Here is a 20,955-nt window from a genome sequence, read left to right as displayed (position 1 = left end):
GGCAACATCAAGGACAAAATGTTCACTTGCTGCCCAACAAATCCCAAAACTTTAGATTTACGAAATCTAAAAACTGCTGGACATGTAATGAAGTGCAGTTTGATGTGCTCTTTGGCTGAACCAGTTGTTTTTGGAATTACTCACTAGTCAGCTACTTTTTCCACCCTTAACCAACACCTAAACCAGGATATGAACCCTGCATGTGCTGAAAAGCTGAGAAGTACACAGTTAAATGTGTTATGTATGTGTTATGAACACAGGTCATGTATTCATCCCTACACACTTGTTCTCACAGCTGTTTTTTATTATCGCTTATTAAAAGAGCATTATGTTAAATACACTTCACATGCACAACTGAAGACACCTGCAGAATGAGAGCCGGATGCGTGATTGTGTGTGTGTGTGTGTGTGTGTGTGTGTGTGTGTGTGTGTGTGTGTGTGTGTGTGTGTGTGTGTGTGTGTGTGTGTGAATAAAGGAAATAAGAGAAAAAAGCACGGAACAAAGATGATTAAAAGAGAAATGAATGGATGAGTGCCTGAGGTTGATGTTACCTTCCGCTGTACCGGAGAAGACATCAGCTTTGAAATTGCTGGTGCTTTTCTTCCGGCGGTGTTTCTTACGGTTGGCGTGTGGCGAAGGAGGAGGGTCCATCTTAGGACTGGTAGTGCTGGATATACTTGGACTGGAGCAAACCGAGTCTCCCAGACCAGTATCTACAGCAGAGGGAGAGAGAGCGAGAGCGAGAGAGAGAGAGAGAGAGAGAGAGAGAGAGAGAGAGAGAGAGAGAGAGAGAGAGAGGCCCAGAAAAACACCAGAAGACAGAAATATCAGTGGTCAGATCTCACAAGCCCATACATCCACAGAATTAGCCCCGAAGCCAGTGATGTGCTGTAGGTGCATGAGAAGCGGCAATAACATCAGACCCGATAGCGCTGGCATTTGGTAGGCACCATTTACTCATCACGTGCAGCTGACAGCTGTGACTAGAGGCAGAATAAAATAACATTCGGATCACATCAATATCCGGCTGGGTAAGTGGGCCCCAGCTGCCAACGAGCGTGCTCACGGAGCCCCCAAGGACGATCATAACTTATTTTACAACCGTTTAGTCTCTGCTCGAGTGGAAAACATGACAACTTATCTCTACTGACAGGACTCTGTCCTCGCTGAGTGTTTAATGACCTCGGCCTTTTGGCCAAAGCACAGAGACGAGACACTCGTGCGTCATTTTTGTGCCGTTTTCTATTGTCACCATGCTCTTAAAGTTTGCTGAAGATGACATGCTGTAGGTGATCAGAGGGATTGCGAAGCTGAGCATATACATATTTAAAATGGTGTGTGTGTGTGTGTGTGTGTGTGTGTGGGGGGGGGGGGGGGGGGTTAGGTTCAATGACAGGAAATGGGACATCTGACTTCCTCTCTGTGGGAATGTTTCACTCTTCCTCTCTCAGGCTGTTTTCCTGAGGCACCATATTCCACATTATTCTCAAATCAAAAACACCTGCCGTGCGCGCGCACACACACACACACACACACACACACACACACACACACACACACACACACACACACACACACACACACACAACAAAGAGACTTTTAAATAGATGATGAGAAGGCCAAAGTGGTGTCTTCCTGTTGGTAAGCTTAAACACATAGAGGAACCTAGTTGCTTTTGGAGTTAAATACTTCCTGCTATAGCAGTGACAGACAAAAACACACATAAACAAAGTAGGAGAAAGAGAATGAGAAGAGAGAAATGGAAAGAAACAAAGTGTGTGTGTGTGTGTGTGTGTGTGTGTGTGTGTGTGAGTGAGAGAGAGAGAGAGAGAGAGAGAGAGAGAGAGAGAGAAATAGCTAGAGAAAGAAAGACACAAATAGAAAGAAAAAAAGGCATGTGACAGAGAGAAACGCAAAAAGAGGGAGACATAAGACAGACAAAAATATTCAAACAAAGAAAGAGAGCAAAACTGGGACAGAGAAAAGGCCAAAGAGAAAGAAAGACAGAATTGGATATACACAGTGAGACAAATGTGGAGCAGACCGGAGACAGAACAGTCCTGTCAGTACGAGGGGACAAGGAGTAAACATCAGGCTCTGTTGTCTTCAAGCTGGACTGAAAATAGAAAAATAGTAGCGTTGCTCAACAGGCGTCTTCGTGCTGCTGTTTCACTGCCCTAGAGCACAAACCTCTCACCCCTGACCTCTGCCCCCTACTCCCACGTGCAACCAGGAATCAAAGGGACACCCTCATTACATTACTCCTGCCATAATTAAAGCAAAGAGGGCAGTGAATGCCACAGGCTGAGGGCAAGACGCATTATGTTGGTGCAGGATTAGATGCTTTGGGGCAAATCGGCAGACATGGGAAGTAACAAAGTACAAATACGTCACTGTACTTAAGTACATTTTTCCGGTATCAGTACTTTATTATTTCTTTTTTTGGACAAGTTTTTACTTCCACTTATTACATTTTTGACACAAATATCTGTATTTTCTACTTTTAACATTTTCAAACCAGACTCGTGACTTTAGTTTTAATCTATTTGGTGGTGTTTTTTCTTCTCGCTGTGTGCTGTTTTCAGCCCATCGACTCATTTTCTTTCAATGCGTGGCTTTTTCAACCTACCACTGGTGTATAATATCCTGGCTATCGCGAACCACAGACGTAGGCAAGCCTAAGAGGCTAACAATGAGCAAACAGAAGAACACAAGAAGTACGGGGTTAACGTGGATGAGACAGAGGGAGTCAGTGAGGTAAACATGACTGAGGACAGAGACATTCCTGATCATCATCATCTTTTCTCTGCTTGTGTCTATATGGTGGTTGTTCAGCATGTAACAAAATTTAAAATTATTTTGTATTAATATATTAATATGATGTGAGGTCCAGTTACCAGCGTAACACTAAAACAGGTAGTTGTAATGGCTACTCTTTTCTTAAGTACATATGAAAGCCCAAACTTCTTTACTTTAACTTGAGTGAAAAAGTGTAGTCACTACTTTAACTTTTACCAGAGTCTTTTAAAACATGTGTATCTGTACTTCTACTTGAGTAAAGAATGTGTGTACTTTTGCCACCTCTGCAAATGGGCACAAATGAAAAGAAACGACAAGGAACATAAATGTGTATTCAACCCACCCTCAACCCCCTAGTCCTCCTGCTGTACTGGATCTCTAGCAAAATGCTAGTAAAGCATGTCACATGCTTAACCTTTAAGTGAGAGCATTTATTGTTCGGACTTTGCACTGACTCATGGGTCGGGTAGGAAACGGAGAGCTTGCAAAATGACACTCATGCTCTCTCTGCTCCCACTGAGACTCAGCCCACAGGGGGACTGGGGATACTTATCAGCTCTGTGAGCCAGTGTGCACAAAACCCTCAGCTAATTACTTTATCTACCTCCCTCCTCCCTCTATCCCATTTTCAAAGCAGAAGACAGAAAGTGTGTGAGAGAGAGAGAGAGAGACTCGCTGCTGTCGACTCCTGAGGCAAGAAGTGACAAATGGCTGTCAGCTCAGATCCTGCACGACAGGAGACAAGCACATCATTAGACCAACAGAACGGCCACTTATGAAACACACACACACACACACACACACACACACACACACACACACACACACACACACACACACACACACACAATCCAGCAGCCCTTCAGAACCCTCACTCACATCAATCCTTTATTATCGACTTTGTGGTTCAAGGTGAGAAGTAGAGCACTATGAAAAGGAGCTCTAGAGCTGATATTAAACCCTTTTCACACTATTATTCACATTATTTAATCACACAATGCACCTTCAGTCAGATTAAACCTAACAATTTAAACAAAACATCTGGATTTAGCCCAGTAATCAGGCTCATTTATATTCGGAGCTGATAGCTTTCATATGTTTTTGCACACTGAAGCAATCGAACAGCGGAGACGGGAACTTTGCCGCAAAACAGACCTGGCGAATTCATGGACTCATCAAAGAGCAGTGTTGATATCAATCTGCACCTATTAGTTTTGGTACAGGGCTTTCGATTTGGTGCACATCTGTACCAAATGCAATCCTTTTTACATGCCGAACAAAGATAAAATCTTGGTTCTCTCAGTGGTGGACGGCAAGTTTGTTTAGTTTCCGCCTCGCATGAAATCGATGCCACTTCCTGTCATCACCAACGTTTTTACGCCAATCTAGCAATATGGATCCTATTGAATTTTATGTCCAGGTTCAAGAATTTCTCTTAAAAGGAGAAAATCCTGACAATTCCACATACGGAGGGTGTGAATGAATGAAGGAGGGAAGAAATGAAGACATTTGTTGAAGTATTTTGAAATAAGTATACACACAATTCTAAACACATCTGTATTACCAAAATGGGGTCTAACAGATGTAAACTATTTAATTAAAAATTTTCACTTAATTAATTTAATTAAATCAATTTTATTTAATCTACTACTCAATTTAATCAATAAGATAGTGTATTGCATGAATTTTATTTATTCAATTTAATTTTTATATACTTTCTTTTTTTTATTTAAACCAAGCAGGCATTTTATAAAATAAAAAACTTCACAACTGTGAATGATGATAAACTGCGTTAATAAAAAAAAACGACAAGCAATTTTGTTTCGCATTTCTTCTCCCTATCTGTATCGAAATTAAACTGAACCGTGACTTAAAAACCGAGGTATGTCCCGAACCGTGAATTGTGTGTGCCGTTACACCCCTAATACATATGCATCATTACCAAACAAATATTTTTCAAAATTGTGACACAAAAATGCACACATTCCTGGCAGTAATCTTCAGTCATTTCTGACCAAAACTAGTACTTTGTTTTCTTACCATTTGAATCATATTCAATGACACACCAATTAAGCACCTATTTTTTAAAGCAGCCAACGTACCACCATGATACTGGAAAACATAATTCAATGAATAATTTACCTTAAGAATAAATGCTTATTATTTATTTTCTTACCTGATTGCATTAAAGCATGTAAAAAGAAAAATTCACTTTATTTTTCTATAATCACATTCTATTGAACTTGCAAATACTCAACTTACATCTCCACCTGGACTTGAATTAAGTCAGCTATAACGCCTATATGAGGCCAGGGGGTCTACATGTGCACCACCCATCCAAACTTACACACAGAGTTCTTGACATTTTCCTCCCTAGTGCTCGAACTCATGAGAGGAAACCAGTCTGCATAATTTGGCGCTCAAACAGCTCATGCATCCGACACACACACACACACACACACACACACACACACACACACACACACACACACACACACACACACACACACACACACACACAGAAACATACTAGAGTGCTGACTAGCAGAAATAGGACACAGAGTGTACAGAAACACTTCCTTCATCAGTGTCCTAGACTCCTGAATGAATGTGCCATTGATAATGTGGTGCTGTGAGGCCCCATTACTCTGATAAACAGTTAAAGCAGCATTAAGGCATGACACAGCAATCAATAAGAGACATATGAGGGTAATAGCGGTGTGTGTGTTTGGGGTTGTTAATGCTCTATGCTCACGTCACATTAGTGAGCTACAGAAAGCTGCACATTTGCGTCAAGGAATTTGGAATGAATCATTAATATTTATTTATTTATTTATTTACCTTTTGTAGATTTTTAACTAAAACACAATAATCTATATTTGTAGCTCAACATCTTGGCCAGTGTTTTTTTTTATTTTTATATATATATAAACCTATTTGGATACCCATTTGCATGTTTTTTCTTAGTTTTTATTGTTGCATACTAATCAGTCCAACTAGATCCAACTACTACAAGCAGTGTAGTACAACTACTACAAACTAGAAGTTCCCATTATCCCATAATATTCCAATTAATCTTTAAACCTGGACGCTTGTTTGTCACCAGTGGTAGACAATAAGGAAGTAAATGGAATTCGTTACTGTAGTTAAGTAGCGTTTTTGCGTGTATCTGTACTTCACTGAAGTATTTCGTTTAACTTTACTACATTTTGCAAAATCAGTCGTTCCATTTTATTTATGGGCGGATAAAAACTTGTCAATCACGCAGCAAGCCATCAATCAGGGTCGAGCTCGTGCTCCGTTTTGAACTCGTTTTGACTGCTGCTTGGTGGTCTCTACTTACAGCAAAAATAATATTGAGAGAGTGGAATAATGGAATGGAATGGAATAATCTCCAAAATCCAACCGGCCACAACACCTGTGGCCTTATTTGTGCAATTATTTATTTATTTATTTATTTATTTATTATTATTTTTTTTTAAGTATATGAAAAGGTTTGGGGCTCATAATAATCTTACTAGATATAAATCAGTGGTTGACTCATTAATATTCTATTAATAGATTTTTTGTGTAACATTTAAGAGTAACATTAGAGTCTTTTCACATAAACCGAGTTGATTATAAGAGGAACATTATACCCATAATAATTCATAGTACTTTGAATACTTAATTTAAAGGCAAAAGCTTTTGTAGTTTTACTCAAGTGAAAGTTTAAAGGGAGCATTTTTACAGGAGTGATATCTTACCTACTGTATCTCTACGTTAACTCAAGCACATGGTTTGTGTGCTTGGTCCATCACTGATTGTCCCAGGCAGCCAGACTATCAGTTTAAACCACTCTCTTGGTTTAATTGTAAAGATATAGAGTTGGCCAATACCTCAAGAACGAGTCATAATTCTCTCCAGAATCCAATTTAAATTGCGATATCATTCATCATCCCAGCATATACATTCTTCAGCGTTAATTGCGAAGCTTTGCGTACCTGTGCTGACCCCCGAGTTGGCGATGACGGTGGCCTCGTTCCACTGGTCAGCGCTGGACACAGAGTAAGAGCGCTGGTGCATGCCATCCGGCCGGCTGTTAAAGGACACCAGACTGATGCCACTTGCCATCTGGGACGCTGAAGAGCTGCTGGTCACGGAGCCTAGAAAAAAGCGATAAGGAACTAGATGAAAGTCCAGTTCTCCCCGGAACAAATTCTTACTGCCTTAATAAGAGGCACCAGTGAAAAAATGATGAATAGGACACGATGTCACTGACTACTGACAACCATACAGACGTCTTTTTCAATACAGGACACCCTCAATTTATAGATTACCAAAATAAAGATGTCACACCTTCTAGATATTTATAAATATAAATATACATATTCTATTCTAACTATATTTGTCTAAAAGACAGGAGGTGGAGCTGGAGGTGGCTGAAGATGGTAAGGTTTTTGTTGGGAGTGACGAAGTTGGACACTATTAGAAACTTTTTTTTTTTTTTTTTAGAGGGACATCGCAATGAAGGACATTTTGGAGACAAGGTGAGGGAGGCCTGATTGAGAAGGTTTGGACAAGTGCAGAGGAGGGACATGGGGTATCATCCTGAGGATGGAGCCACCAGGAAGGAGATAAAGAGAAACACCAAGGAGGAGGTTCATGGATGTGGTGAGGGAAGACATGCAGGTAGTTGGGTTGAAAGATTTAGATGAGGACAGGGGGGTACGGAGACGGATGATCCGCTGTGGCGAACCACTAATGGGAGCAGCTGAAAGAAGAAGTTGTTTTATTCTCACTATAGGGATTTAGAATGACTGGTTTAAGAATATAAATTAGAGCTGAAATGATTTCTCCAGTAACTTGAATAATTCAAACACAAAAAAAGCTTTGTTTATTCCATTTATCTACACATGGAGCACTGTGTTTCCCCACGGACCATTATAACTGTTTCACCACCCACTAAACTCTGGAGCGCTCTGGACAGGAAAACAAGTAGACGATGCAGAATGAAAAAAGGGAAAAACGGGGCAAAAACAGCGAGGGGCGAGGAGATACAGGCCTAAGAAAATGTCTCCAAAGTTTGAAATCATTTAAAAGTAAAATATAAAGAAAATTGTATAGAGCGCTTACTTTAAAAAAAATTATTATTAAAGTAACATTTATTTATTTGTATTTTTATATAATACGGCAATTAAATGCATTAAATGGGTTTATTTTTCACAGATATTCTTGTGTGCAATTTCAGCAATTAAAATGTTTATTTTTCAAAAAAGGAAACAAATTACTTGCTCATTAAGAGACCTGTCTTATTTTCGATGAAAGAGGTTACTAAAATAATTAATAGCCACAGCCCTAATATAAACACACAGCCTGGTAATCCTCTGCATGGAATACATGAGATATATAACAAAGGGTTCTGCAGGTTTCACTAAGTCAAATGTAAGACTGCTTAAGACCTTTTTAGAAGCATTAAGAATGAAATTTAAGACCTATGTAAAGACATCAATAACACAAACAAATACGCTGTTAGCAACTGTTAGCAAGCCCTAACTTCATTTTCACGCTAATCATTTATGCTAATAACAAAAATCTGATTGGCTGTTGCATGTTAGTCTCATTTGTTGTAAGAAGGCAAATTGTATTTGGACTAGCGGAAGAAAAAACTAAAACACCAAGGAAAGTTCAAAGTGCTGCAGGAGCATTTCAACCAGCATTAGAGGTGGTGTTACATGGACATCGGAAAATTAAAACCTGTTTAAATTATTTAAGATCAAGAACAACGAATCTAAGACATTTTGAAGTATAAAATGTAGATTTTTAAATTGTAGACCTTTTTAAAAACTTGGAAACCCTGATGACAGTCCTGAGGACCTGCTAGTGTAATATTCAAAGAATGATGCAGAAATGTACAGCCAAGCATTCCTCTAAAAATAAAACAAAACAAAAAAAAAAAAAAAAACGAGTATGTATTTCTGTGCAGAGTCACAGCCACAGCCACGGGCCTGCTGCAAAACCGCACTGAATGAAATGTCAAAGCTCAATTTAATCTCCTTTGAAGCTGGAGCAGATAAATCGGAAGCAGGAACCTTTGGAGAAATGGCACACGCCGATCAGGCTATTGGCTGATAGGCTACGTTTTTTTATATTAGGGCCAGAAAACTAAACATGCAGTGTGTTAGGGGCCGGAAGGGTCTCTGCCTCTCTCTCTCTCTCACTCACTCACTCACACACACACACACACACACACACACACACACACACACACACACACACACACACACACACACACACACACACACACACACACACACAGAGTGCTATTCAGCATGTAATGGATGGGCCAGTGTGTAATTGGAGCACACCCAAAAAGAGATATTATAGATAAGAGGTCCTTCTGATTGCTCTGGCAACCCAGCCTAAGAGTCCAATCCCTGACGTACAAAAGCTTTCATTACCTTATGAGTGAGTGAATTATTGTTCTTCTCCCCCGTCCCTTTTCTCTCTCTCTCTCTCTCTCTCTCTCTCTCTCTCTCTCTCTCTCTCTCTTTCTCTCTCTCTCTCTCTCTCTCTCTCTCTCTCTCTCTCACACACACACACACACACACACACACACATTAGTACTCATTTCAAAGCTGGCTGACTGGAGAGCCAGCACTGATTACATTAATATTCATGACAATAATTAGTACATGTATTATGGGTCACTGAATATTCATGCTATTAGTTTGGTCCTCCCGGAGCTGTGTGCCTGTGTGCACATGCATGCGCGTGTGTGTCTGTGTATTTGTATACACACAGAGCATTTTGTAATCCTTAGGGGGGTTTAAAAGATTTTGCGCATTCCTAATGACAAACATCTCAATAGTTGGACAGTGTTTCATATTTATTACACAGAAACACGCTTGATTGTTATATTAGTCAATAGCGCAACATAAATAAGTAATGATTTAATACTAATAAAAAACTGAAAAGTATTGAATAAAGGTCGAATGATTAATCAAGGTGATTTTTGGCATTTTTTTTTTATTAATCCGAATCGGTGACTGTGCTGCAAATTAGGCCGATTATTACACAGGTGCGTCTGACACACCAAACCTTACCAAACATAACTCTCCCATGCCAGCAGGTGGCAGTAGGCTCTATTCGGCATTCAAACAGAAAAACTGAAAGAGCTAGAATATATGTGAATATATGAAACCAAGCAACTTAAATACCTGCCACGATCATTAATAACTCATAAGTGTAGCTTTTTCAAATATGTCAGCCAAGTTGCAAAGACAAGAGCAAGAATGACGACAGGCGTGATCCGTTTTTTTTCCCTCTCGTGTGCTCATTCGCGAAACTAATAAGCCAATCGAAGATTCCTTTCTCGCCGACTATATTGATAGAGTCTTCAGCCACCCTTAGTTTAGGCTACAGGTAGGCACGGGGACCAGAACCTGATAACAAGTGCACTGGAATTGGAAAGGCTTGTCTTCAATAATCATTTAATTTAAGCGATTTTCTGTATCACGTCTTATTAATTAACAGTTATATTTTAGGAGATGAAGGGGGGTGCGGGCGGGGTGGGGGGTTGGCCGAATACAAAAAAATCGACATCAGATTAGCCCATCGGCTGCCCTGAGTTCTAAATATCGGCATCAGCCAGAGAAAACTTCTAGACAGACAGACAGACAAACAGACAGATAGATAGAGGATTAAAATTTGTAATATACATGATTTTTATAATTCATGTAAACATACACTTCCTTAACAATTCAGCCAGCTGATATTCAACTATATGGAACAGCACTGTAAATAAATGCATTCATTATGTTAACACAAGTAATTTCATTCGCGAAGTGAGTGTACACTAATATTTTCATGTACCACTAATGCACCAGTATAACAGTATATGATAACTAATTGATAAGCAGGACTACTACTGTTCGAGTGTTACCTGGGGCCTGCGCGAGCTGCAAGTTGCTCATGTCCTTGGCAAGGCCGTTTGTTTTGGGGCCGGGGGCTGCGCAGGTTGAGATGGCCCTCGGGGGTCTTTTCCCTGGAACCTTGACTGTAGTGCGCAGCAGGTCAATCTCTTTCCCGTGTACATTCTGCATGTAGTCCTAGAGCAAAATGGCAAAAATGTTGAAAACTATAATATGTAGTGCTATGCAGTTGCGGCACGAGCGATGCGGATGATAATGCGGTACTTCAAGACATTTGTCGAATACGCATTCACAATATAACAAACTGTCTTCTATATAGTGTCTTCAAATTCAAATATAGAATGAAGCAATATATATATATATATATATATATATATATATATATATATATATATATATATATATATATATATATATACATAATTCTTTGTCAATATCTACAAAAAATTAAGTAATTAAACACCCTGCTTCTAACCAATCTCACAAAAAAAGGAAAATCAGAAGTTAAAAAAAGAAAAAGGGAATTTGATATTAGAAAATGTATATTACACAGATTACATATTATATATTAGACATTTTATATATATATATATATATATATATATATATATATAAAACCTTTCCAACATTTACTAAGGCAGCGACCCCAAACCATCAAGCCGTAGATTGATACCAAGCCATGGATCATTTGGTCACAAAAAAAAAAAAAGTTACATTTTATTTCCATTTTATTGACTTTTGTAGTCTGCAGGGTGTTTATAAAAAAATATAAAAAATGTAAATTAAAATTATTCCTGCACGTGCTGACTCTGCATTATTATATATGTGATAATTACATTAACAATGTACTCATATAATATGTATATTATATTATTAATATACATATTATATGAGTACATTGTTAATGTAATTATCACATATATAATATGTATATTAATAATATAATATGCACCATATTGGGTTTAGTTAGGGGTTATATTGTTATAATGTATATTACTCTCAGAAAAGCGTTTTATAACTTTATTTGGAACCACGCTATCATGTTGGCTATTTTCTGCTCATGATAAACCGACATAACTCTTAGTAGAATCATGTATACCAGGTACACAATGCTGTATATTCCATCTTGGCATGTGTTACAATAGCATATGATGCCATGGCTGCCATGAAGCAGGTGCGTGTGAAAATTATGAAACGCTCAGTGCCTCTTCATTGACTCATTAAAGGAATAAGGATGAGGAATAAGTCCACCATGGGAAAATATAGTCTACATTTGCATTTACGCCCGTGTTTTAAGATAAATCAGCCTACAACTCTGTTGAGAGTCTTGTACATCAGACGCATGTAGTTTTGTACATCAGACGCTATACCACTTGCATCTATGTATTGAGAAGAAAAAAATAACACCATTAGAAACGCACATACGGATCATGCTGCGCCAGTGTGTTTCGGTTGCCGAGCGGGAAGCCTGTACGTGGCGCGTGGTTTTACTCGCGTCGATGATGAAAGTTCCCCGATGCTAATGGGGATGCAATTACCGACCGCAAGCTGTTGGCCCGCCGATCCTGAAGGGCTCTCCTGTGGCTTGTTAAGCCGTGTTGAGAGCACTTGGCTTTGAATTGCCCTTTTGTAAGCCTGCGCTAAGGGACAGAGACACTCGGCTCTTGTCGTCGACTCACCACACACACACACACACACACACACACACAGACAGTTTTCTGATTGGCACATGGCCAAAGTGCAGCAGCAGTTGGTGGTCTGCTCACACACACACACACACACACACACACACACATACACACTCCCACACAAAAAAAGTGGCTGCTGCTTTTTTTGAGGTTGAGAAACCCTGCGTGTATAAGCTATCGAGTGACATGTGCTTCTGTGTCACATCGAGGCCAAGTGCACTGGGGAAAAAACGATACTCAAGTGAGCGCGTGTAACAATTAAACCCGGAGACGGACACTTGTGGGATTTCAGGATTAGAGTGCCTCTTTTATCTGAAGTGTCTGAATAACTCAAGCTGATGAAAAGATCATGTGAACAAGTCACAATGCCTGTAAGACAGATGTGATTAAATCCCATGCTCTCCAGAGATGCATATATTACATTCTATAATATGACTGTCTAAATACTTAGCTTATTTGAAAAAAATTTCAAATAAATAAAACACACACACACACACACACACACACACACACACAGTCTTGAGATGAATGTTAATTTGTGTGAATGAGGAAATGCCTGTTAGGTGTTAAGACCTCAGGCTTCTGTGGTTTCCTTCAGGAGGGATGTGTTTGGTGCTGATTATATTCCATCTATTGCGATCAACTTAATTAGCTGCATTAATGTGATTTTTTTTTTCAGTGGAACAATTAGGAGGATCGAGTTTCATTCTATTAGCCTCTATAAACACTTTAATTGAAGCCTCTGGAGCAGTGCTTGGTGGGAAGTGGGACATACTGTGCCTGAGATGCCTAAATATTCCAAATTCACTTGCTGACATGCTGCTTGCTAGCAGTACAGTCGGATATACAGTCAGGTAACGTAGCGAAAAAAAAAATTAAAAAAAATCATATGGATGTTTCTGAATGACCGGGATACAAGAACATATTTCTAAACTCTCTATAGTTGTTTGTGCAACAATAAATTTATAATATACAGCATAGCAGAAACAAGCTCTTGTTCTTGACTCAAGATTGAACTGGGAATTAAATAAATTACATAATTACACAAACATAAATTGACAAGCAAAGAATTTATATTTTCCGCATATCAAAATCTGTCACATTTAACGCAAACCAAAGGTGCAGTCAAACCTAATCGTCCTTAAAGTGAAGTAGATATTTTGGGTTTGTTTTCTATTTGTTTATTCTGGTAAAAAAAAAAAAATAAAAAAAAAAAAAATTGAAAAAGAGGAATTAACGAGAATTACTGGGAATTTACAAAATTGCAGGTTAGCCAATAACAGATAACTTAAATGTAGTTGAAAACAACAAGATTTAATTTCGTTTCAGTTAAATTTCGACCCTGCACATTCATCAACACACACACACAGCACACTTACTGCAGGGCTTTTAAGGCCATACCCACTACATGCACTCTGCATTGATCCACAAGCGTAACACAACTCATTTCTTGCATCGCACACACAAAATAAGTAAAGCAATTTTTACATTTTGCAGATTATTCATGTAAATTACATCAATATTACAAAACTGTATTAACAATTAAATCAAAGTAAAAATTTTTTTTTTTTTCTCATCTGTATTAGTTTATGCATGTCATCTTATGACCAAACAAAATGTTAATATTCATCTTCGTATACAGTCCCATCAATTCCTGGTTGGTTTCCAATTTGGCATATTTTGCAAATTTCCCAGATGGGAATGTTTCTGGAAATTTACCGGACATTTTCCATCCCTTTGCAACCCTAATATTATCTCAGGGAGTTTTTGAATTGCCCAGGCACCACTGGCTCCCTCATTAGGGACAAACTAATAATTGTTAAACTAATAAGCACTAAACTTATACATTCCAACTTTATAACCTCTTTATCTCTGTAAAACTGCTTTTGGAAAATCTGTTAAATAAAACTGAATTCAAAAAAATATTGTAAGCAAACTTGATTGCAATGCTAAACGAATTATAATAAAAACTAAAACGATGCTAAATGAGTCAAATACTATACCACGACACATTCTAATATTCTTCCGGGCTGCTCTCCCTCATTTCACACGCATCTGTCAATCTCATTCCAGCGCAAGTCAGAGAAACAACTCGAGACTTGGATTAGTCTGAATGTGTTCCAGGGTAGACAGAGGAGAGAACAAGTGATGAAGTGGCACAGGATGTCTAATCATGCCTGCGTGTGTGAAACACTAGCCAAGCTGGCAATTAAGACGAGCTGTTATGGCTTAATACGGCACATCGTCAGTGCCAGCCGCATGGAAAACAGGAGACGAGGGAGCCGGTAATTAACAGCATGGATGCACAGATCATGCCAGCGTTGAAGCCGTGCAGAAATCTAAATGTCTGTGTGTGTTTGTGTGTGTGTTTGTGTGTGTGCGCTTACATGTAGGCTTGGGTGGTAAGTCAGAACTCCGTTGTCACAAAGTGTCACATATTTCTTTTTCCACTCTTTATTCAGCGACTTGCCGCTCCTCTTCATGAGCATTCCCTGTAACACACACATACAAACAATAGGTTATAGACAGAGAAATACACTACATGGACTAAATTATTGGGACATCTGACTTTTCCCAACCATATCCAAGGTGGAGGCACACAATTTTATAGGGAATAATTTTCTTTCACTTTAACTTAGAGGCAAACCAGTTCCAGCATGACAATGCACCTGTACACAAAGGCAGTACCATGTAGCCTGCTATAGAGCTCTGACCTCAACCCTACTGAATACCTTTGGGATGAATTGGAATGGTGACTGCACCCCAGGTCTCTGGAATTTACTAAACACCCCAGCCACACTAAGCTGACCCATACAACTGAGCATCTATGGGGCAGTTTAGTGTGGCTGGGATTTGAAGTCAGTTATTTATATAGTTTATGCAGTCCTGAAGTTACAATTCATCCCACAGGTTTTCATCCAGGTTCGAGGTCAGAGCTCTATAGCAATAGCATATCATTATGGAGCTGGCTTTGTGTCATGTTGAAACATATTTGGGTTTCCTAGTTTAAAGGGAAATTGTAATGCTACAGCCCCCGAAGACGTCCTAAACGATTGTTTGCCTCCAGCTTTGTTGTAACAGTTTGTGGAAGAACCACATATAACTAGAAAAATCAGGTGTCCCAACACTTTATTAATACGTTATTCAGCAGCATCAAAATGGTCTGAGGATGAACAAACACTGCAGTCTATTGCCAGGTTCAACATCACAAACAACTGCTAACAGAAACGCACATTCATCGAACACTTGACTCTAAGCATTTGGTGAAAGTGAGCCTACACAGATGCATCGCGAGCTGCTCTCTCCTCTCACGTGGCTGTTTAAGGGTCGGCCGCCCACACCTCGGTTCAGCCAAATTGATTAGAGGAGATGAGGGATAAAACCCGTGCACTGATTAGCGATTAAGCGGCGGCCGTGTCACTTCGCTGGACTTGTTAAACATTAACACGCAGACAGGATGGATATTAATAGAGTCCGTGACCCAGCTGCCTCATGCCACACACAAAATGAAACAGGGAGCTGGATTTGCTCTCATCACTCAAACATCATAAAACGGCCATGTTCCCCGAGTGTCTCACACACGGACAGACCCGCTGCAGTTTAGGTGGTAATTGGTGTCTAAACAAAGCTTAAAAAAGGAAGTGTAAGAAATGATGCACTGAATTGCCTGACACTTACTTTGCTGTGCTTCTTGCTCTCTGAACGAGTGATAACAGGCTAATTGTTGCCTCAGACTGTTTAAAGCTTAATCTACGAGAGGGAGAAGGAATATCCTGGGATCAGTCTAGCGTAAAAGCTGTAATGTGCCTCGGTTGAAGCAGCAATATTTTTTGTTCCTGCACCAGACGGATGATTATTACGTTAGGTGGCAAATTCAGTAACCGCCTGCTGGGATTTGTTCTTATTTTTTTTTGTGCCATTTTCTCCCAATCCTACCAGTTCTTCACTGCAGCAGGAACCAACTTAAACAGAGAGAAACTAAGAAGATAGAAAACAGAGAAGAAAAACAGATGGTGAAATTGTAAAAGGAAAAAAATTTTAAACAGAAAAAGAAAGAAAGAAAGAAAGAAAAAGAAAGAAAGAAAGAAAGAAAGAAAGAAAGAAAGAAAGAAAGAAAGAAAGAAAGAAAGAAAGAAAGAAAGAAAGAAAGAAAGAAAAGATACACAGAGAAAGAGTGAGAAAGAGATAAACAGATTAAGAAACAAGCAAGGGAGACTATAATATAAAGAAAAATAAAAGCAAGAATAGAAGAATAGAATAGAGAGAACCACAGTAAAAGATATAGAAAATGAGAGAGAAAAAGGTAGAATAAAGGGAATAGAGAGAGAGAGAGAGAGAGAGAGAGAGAGATGGATAAAGAAAAAGATTACGTGAAAGATGAATACAAAGAAAGAAAGAAAACGTCAGAATGTATGAGTGTGACTGTGTGGAAGAGAGTGAGAGTGAGAGAGAATAAAGGAAGAGTATCAGCTGAATACAGAGAAAGAGAGGGAAACAGCGAGTCAAAGAAACCAAAAAAAAGAGAGAAAGGCAGATTAAAGAAAGAGGGAGAGAAAGAGGGAGAGCGAGGGGGGTATAAGGAAAGAAAAAGTTGAATACAGAGAAAGAGAGGGAACCAATGAGACAGAGACCGGCAGAAAGTAAATGGCAGAATGTGAGAAAAAAGGCAGAAAGAGAAAGATGGAGAGAAGACGACAGACAGCATGAACGGAAAAGCGTTGTTTAAAAGAGAGCGAGTGAAAGGAGGAGGAGGAGAGTGAGAGAGGGAGCGAGTGCGAGTGAGAGAATGATGGCGAGAGCGTGCGGAAGAGTACAGAGCGATTGTTTGCAGACGGAGCTCTCAGCAGGCCTGTTGTGTTGCTCCGTGTGGCCGTGATGTCCTCCTGCGCTGCTATCGCACATTCATTAGGAAAATGACAGGCGATCATTTTGCATGGGAGTCTAATTGAACATCATGTCGGCTCGCTGATGGGAGTCGCCGCTCATTATTTAAGGTGTCAGGTGCCGGTGACACCCCGCCTGCCCCTATTTTACCTGCCACGGTGTGACAGGCTGCAAGGTCTCTCCGTCCCAGAGAAATGGGTGCGATAAATAAAAGTGCTTCCTGCACGTTCCTCGGCTGGACTACACTTCTGTTCCCTGACAAGCTTTTATTTGCGCATTAACAACACCGGTGCTTGAAACCGTTTACTGCTTCTTTACTGCTACGTCCATATCGACAGGCGCTGAACAGGTGCAACTGAATGGAGATTCATAATAATATAGTGACTTCAGTGATCGACTGACGGAGATCAAATACACCACTTTTTGTGTTTGTGAAAGATTGATCGCAAACCCAACAAAAGCTCCTAACCTCCTCCATGAACGCTCCTGAGATTCGTTACCACTATCTCCTCCTTCCCTCCGAAACAAAAAGCAGGAGGCCACTTTGAGATAACTGTTCAACAAAAAGGCAGACGTCCACCCAGACGCCAGTTCATTGTTCTAGGGGAAGCCTGAGAACAGAGGGCTAAATTGAACATGTCATCTCCACACACACACATGCCTCCGGGCCTGTCAGAGTCCCTCTGTGTGGTGTGAGGAAACCGGTTAGGGGGCTATCTGTCCGACGCCGGAGGTGCTCTATCACTCTGGGCATCTGATCCGGCCGGCGCAGACATCAAGAGGCCCTGATTGCACAGGACATTTATCATTAACAGATGCCTAAACCGCTGTTGTCCTGAGCAAATCCTGACAAAACCGCTGACAACCGTACGCCCAACTAACCGATTTCCTGAGGTGGGGGGGCGACACTGAACACTGAATAGAGCCCAATTTTTCAATAAGCACTACAGAAATGGACACAAGCAGCCCGTGAAATGTCAGACAATTTTCTGTCCCGTTACTTTAATTTGCCAAGGAACGTGAATTCCGCAATGAAACGATTCACTTTAATTCAGTGCTGGATGAAGCTTAGCTGTCCGTCCTGCCGAGCAATACCTTCCCAACAGTGACAATGTCACATCAAGGTCAAATGGAAGACGGCGAAGATATGACTGGTGGAAAATCTCTCAGAAATCTAGCCAAACAAATATAAAGACCATTGCTACGACTACAAGAAACAAAACAAACAAACAAAAAAAAAAAGAAAGCAAAATCTCATTCGCACTAAGTCAGCTCGCATGACAAAACTGCCGTCTTGGCCAAAATGGCTCGGAGCGGTGACAACCTTTCCCAGGGAAATTATATATTTTTTTTATCCGGCGGAAGGCGGATCGCATCGCAATCGTTAAAGGCTTGATAGCGGGTCTTTAATATTCACCGTCTTAATTAGGGCTGCAGTTAATTTCATTAAATTCTTTCGGTGCTAAATGAAGCAGATTATGAGACATCTTTTATTGCGAAGCGTGAAATTACAGCCTGCCCGCTGCCAATGGCAGGGCCAAATTAATGAATTACAGGGTAAATAACACCCGAATTAACCATCCAATTTACCTCCTTATAGAGCACACTGCTCAGAGGGGGGTAAAACTTTGTCAAATTCGCACAGCTCAGCGCCCATCCATGCACCGCAACACACAATTACAACCACGGCACTCATTTCCCTTTATGATAAGGAGACTTTGTTCGATCTTTTTTCTTCTTCTTCTTCTTTTTTTTCCTCAGCAAAGAGGTTTAAGGGAAGCAGCATAAGAATTTCTTCAGATTCAGATATATGATGCTTTAAAATCATACAAACGGGACGTTAAAAAAATAAGGACAGAGGGTCATGAAGGAGAAAAATCGGACAGAAAGATACGTGCTTCTGTTATGAGAATGAGTGATGGGTGAGGAAGTCAAAACAGCCAAACAATCATGTCTGCTCTACAGCCTATTCTTGCTGTTCTCTTCTCCAGCTCGAAGCATCCTTCAATTAGCGCAAGTTGCTGACATTAATTTGTTGTAATGCTTTCGCATAAAAAAAAAATAAAATAAAAAAAATCCTCTGTCAGGCGCCTGACAAAGGCTGGTGCAGACCTCTCTGCTGTAATTATCAGCTAATTAAGAACGCGGAACAGATGTCGGCCCGCTCGGAGTTGCTCAGGGTCCGTAAACAAAGCTGGCGACCATCACAACAGTAGTTAGCAGTCTTACAAAACGCTCGACAACTTAATAACAAAGTCGTTTTCAATATAAACACGTCTGGGTAACTAAGACTAGACAAAATAATTCAGTGGGGCTAACGTTCAGGACTAAATAATTAAACAAATGGGCAATCACTTGTCTGTCAAACACTACAGAGATCGCTGCCGTGACCGGACACACATTTATAGTCAATAAGAACAAAGTGTGTGTGTGTGTGTGTGGGGGGGGGGGGGGGTCCAGAGCCGAGGGGGGTGATTGGAAGAGCTCGGAGTGCTCGCAGTAAGTCCAGGTGCCACCGCTGACCTTGGCACACCCCCTCGGTGGGGCCGACGGGCAGGCGCAGCGCTCCTCTTCAGCTTAATTGGTGCCGAGTGGAAGCACGCCCCAGCCTCATTACCGCCAGCCCCCGCTTGCACCATTTTAATGAGGAGCAGGTTCTAACGAAGCCATTTCTACAAAGGTCTTATCTCAGCTCAGAGTCAACCTTCAGCGCAAGAGGAAACAATAACTGGTAATAAGATTCTCACTAGCAACAAATAAACTGCAGCAAAGAGTGAAAAACTCTCTCTCTCTTTGTCACACTGTGACAAAACAGTAAAGAATTCTTTAGAATGTCATTTTACGTTTACAGTATTTGGTATATATCTTTCACATTTTTTCTACATCTGAGGGTTAAGGGTCTTGCTCAAGGGCCCAGCACTGGCAGCCTGGTGGATCTGTGACTATGAAATCATGAACTTCCGAACAAAAATCTTAACCACTGAGCTGGCATTTCCCCGTGTCTTATATATGACAACAAGCCATGCAAGAAGAATAAGTTCTTGTATCTTCACTAATAAAGTTTGCACCAACACAAAACTTAGAAAAGGTAAAGAACAGATAGAGTCTAAGGTTCATTCTTGGTTGATATTAACAATTAAGAACCAGTAAGAGGAGAGTGGTTTGAGTAGACTGTATGGAGATCCATCGGCTGAACTAAAGTTTACACAGAACGGAGATGGGACGAAAAAAAATACAAGATTTTGTTGAGGCATCAGAAAAGGAAGGCCAGACTGGATGGAGGTGATAAAATGTAGTAGTTCCAATAACCACTCTTTACAGCTGCACTGAGCAGAAAAGCATCTTGGCATAAAGAACCTTAAGAAAAAAAAGGACCTTTGAACAGTCGAAAACGAAAAGCTAAAGCAATACTATGCACACATTCACTAACACTGGGCAGTTCTATTTAGCCTGTTGGCTTGTGTCGCCTCAGATTCCTCTTCTTAGCTGACATGATTGAAACTCGATGCGACCTTGAACTTGCTCAAGAGGAATTAATTTGTCTACAAGTGAGAAGTCAGTATACTGTCATAAATATAAATCAGGGAGTAGAACTTTACATTTACATACACTACCTGTCTCTCTAAAACTGTTTGTTTCAGATCCAGAAACCATGCATAATGATATTGCG

General features: G+C 40.2%; 1 protein-coding gene across 7 annotated transcripts in view; it reads right to left on the bottom strand.

The window, feature by feature from the left end:
- The window catches only part of agap1 (ArfGAP with GTPase domain, ankyrin repeat and PH domain 1), a 143,742-nt gene that overhangs the window by 30,102 nt on the left and 92,685 nt on the right, over positions 1 to 20,955 (bottom strand). For 5 of the 7 annotated variants that reach the window (XM_083531805.1, XM_083531804.1, XM_083531807.1 and 2 more), the window contains 4 exons: positions 14,789 to 14,893; positions 10,725 to 10,890; positions 6,784 to 6,945; positions 553 to 714 (listed from right to left, as the gene is read on the bottom strand). In XM_083531805.1, coding sequence (XP_083387931.1) covers positions 553 to 714; positions 6,784 to 6,945; positions 10,725 to 10,890; positions 14,789 to 14,893 — 595 coding nt within the window. The remainder of the gene's footprint in view (positions 1 to 552; positions 715 to 6,783; positions 6,946 to 10,724; positions 10,891 to 14,788; positions 14,894 to 20,955) is intronic. The other 2 variants (XM_083531806.1, XM_083531803.1) reach the window with 1 other exon arrangement.

Source organism: Silurus aristotelis (genome assembly GCF_946808225.1).
Source record: "Silurus aristotelis genome assembly, chromosome: 2".
In the NCBI taxonomy this organism is placed as follows: domain Eukaryota; kingdom Metazoa; phylum Chordata; class Actinopteri; order Siluriformes; family Siluridae; genus Silurus; species Silurus aristotelis.
This window is presented reverse-complemented; position numbering and strand designations above follow the sequence as displayed.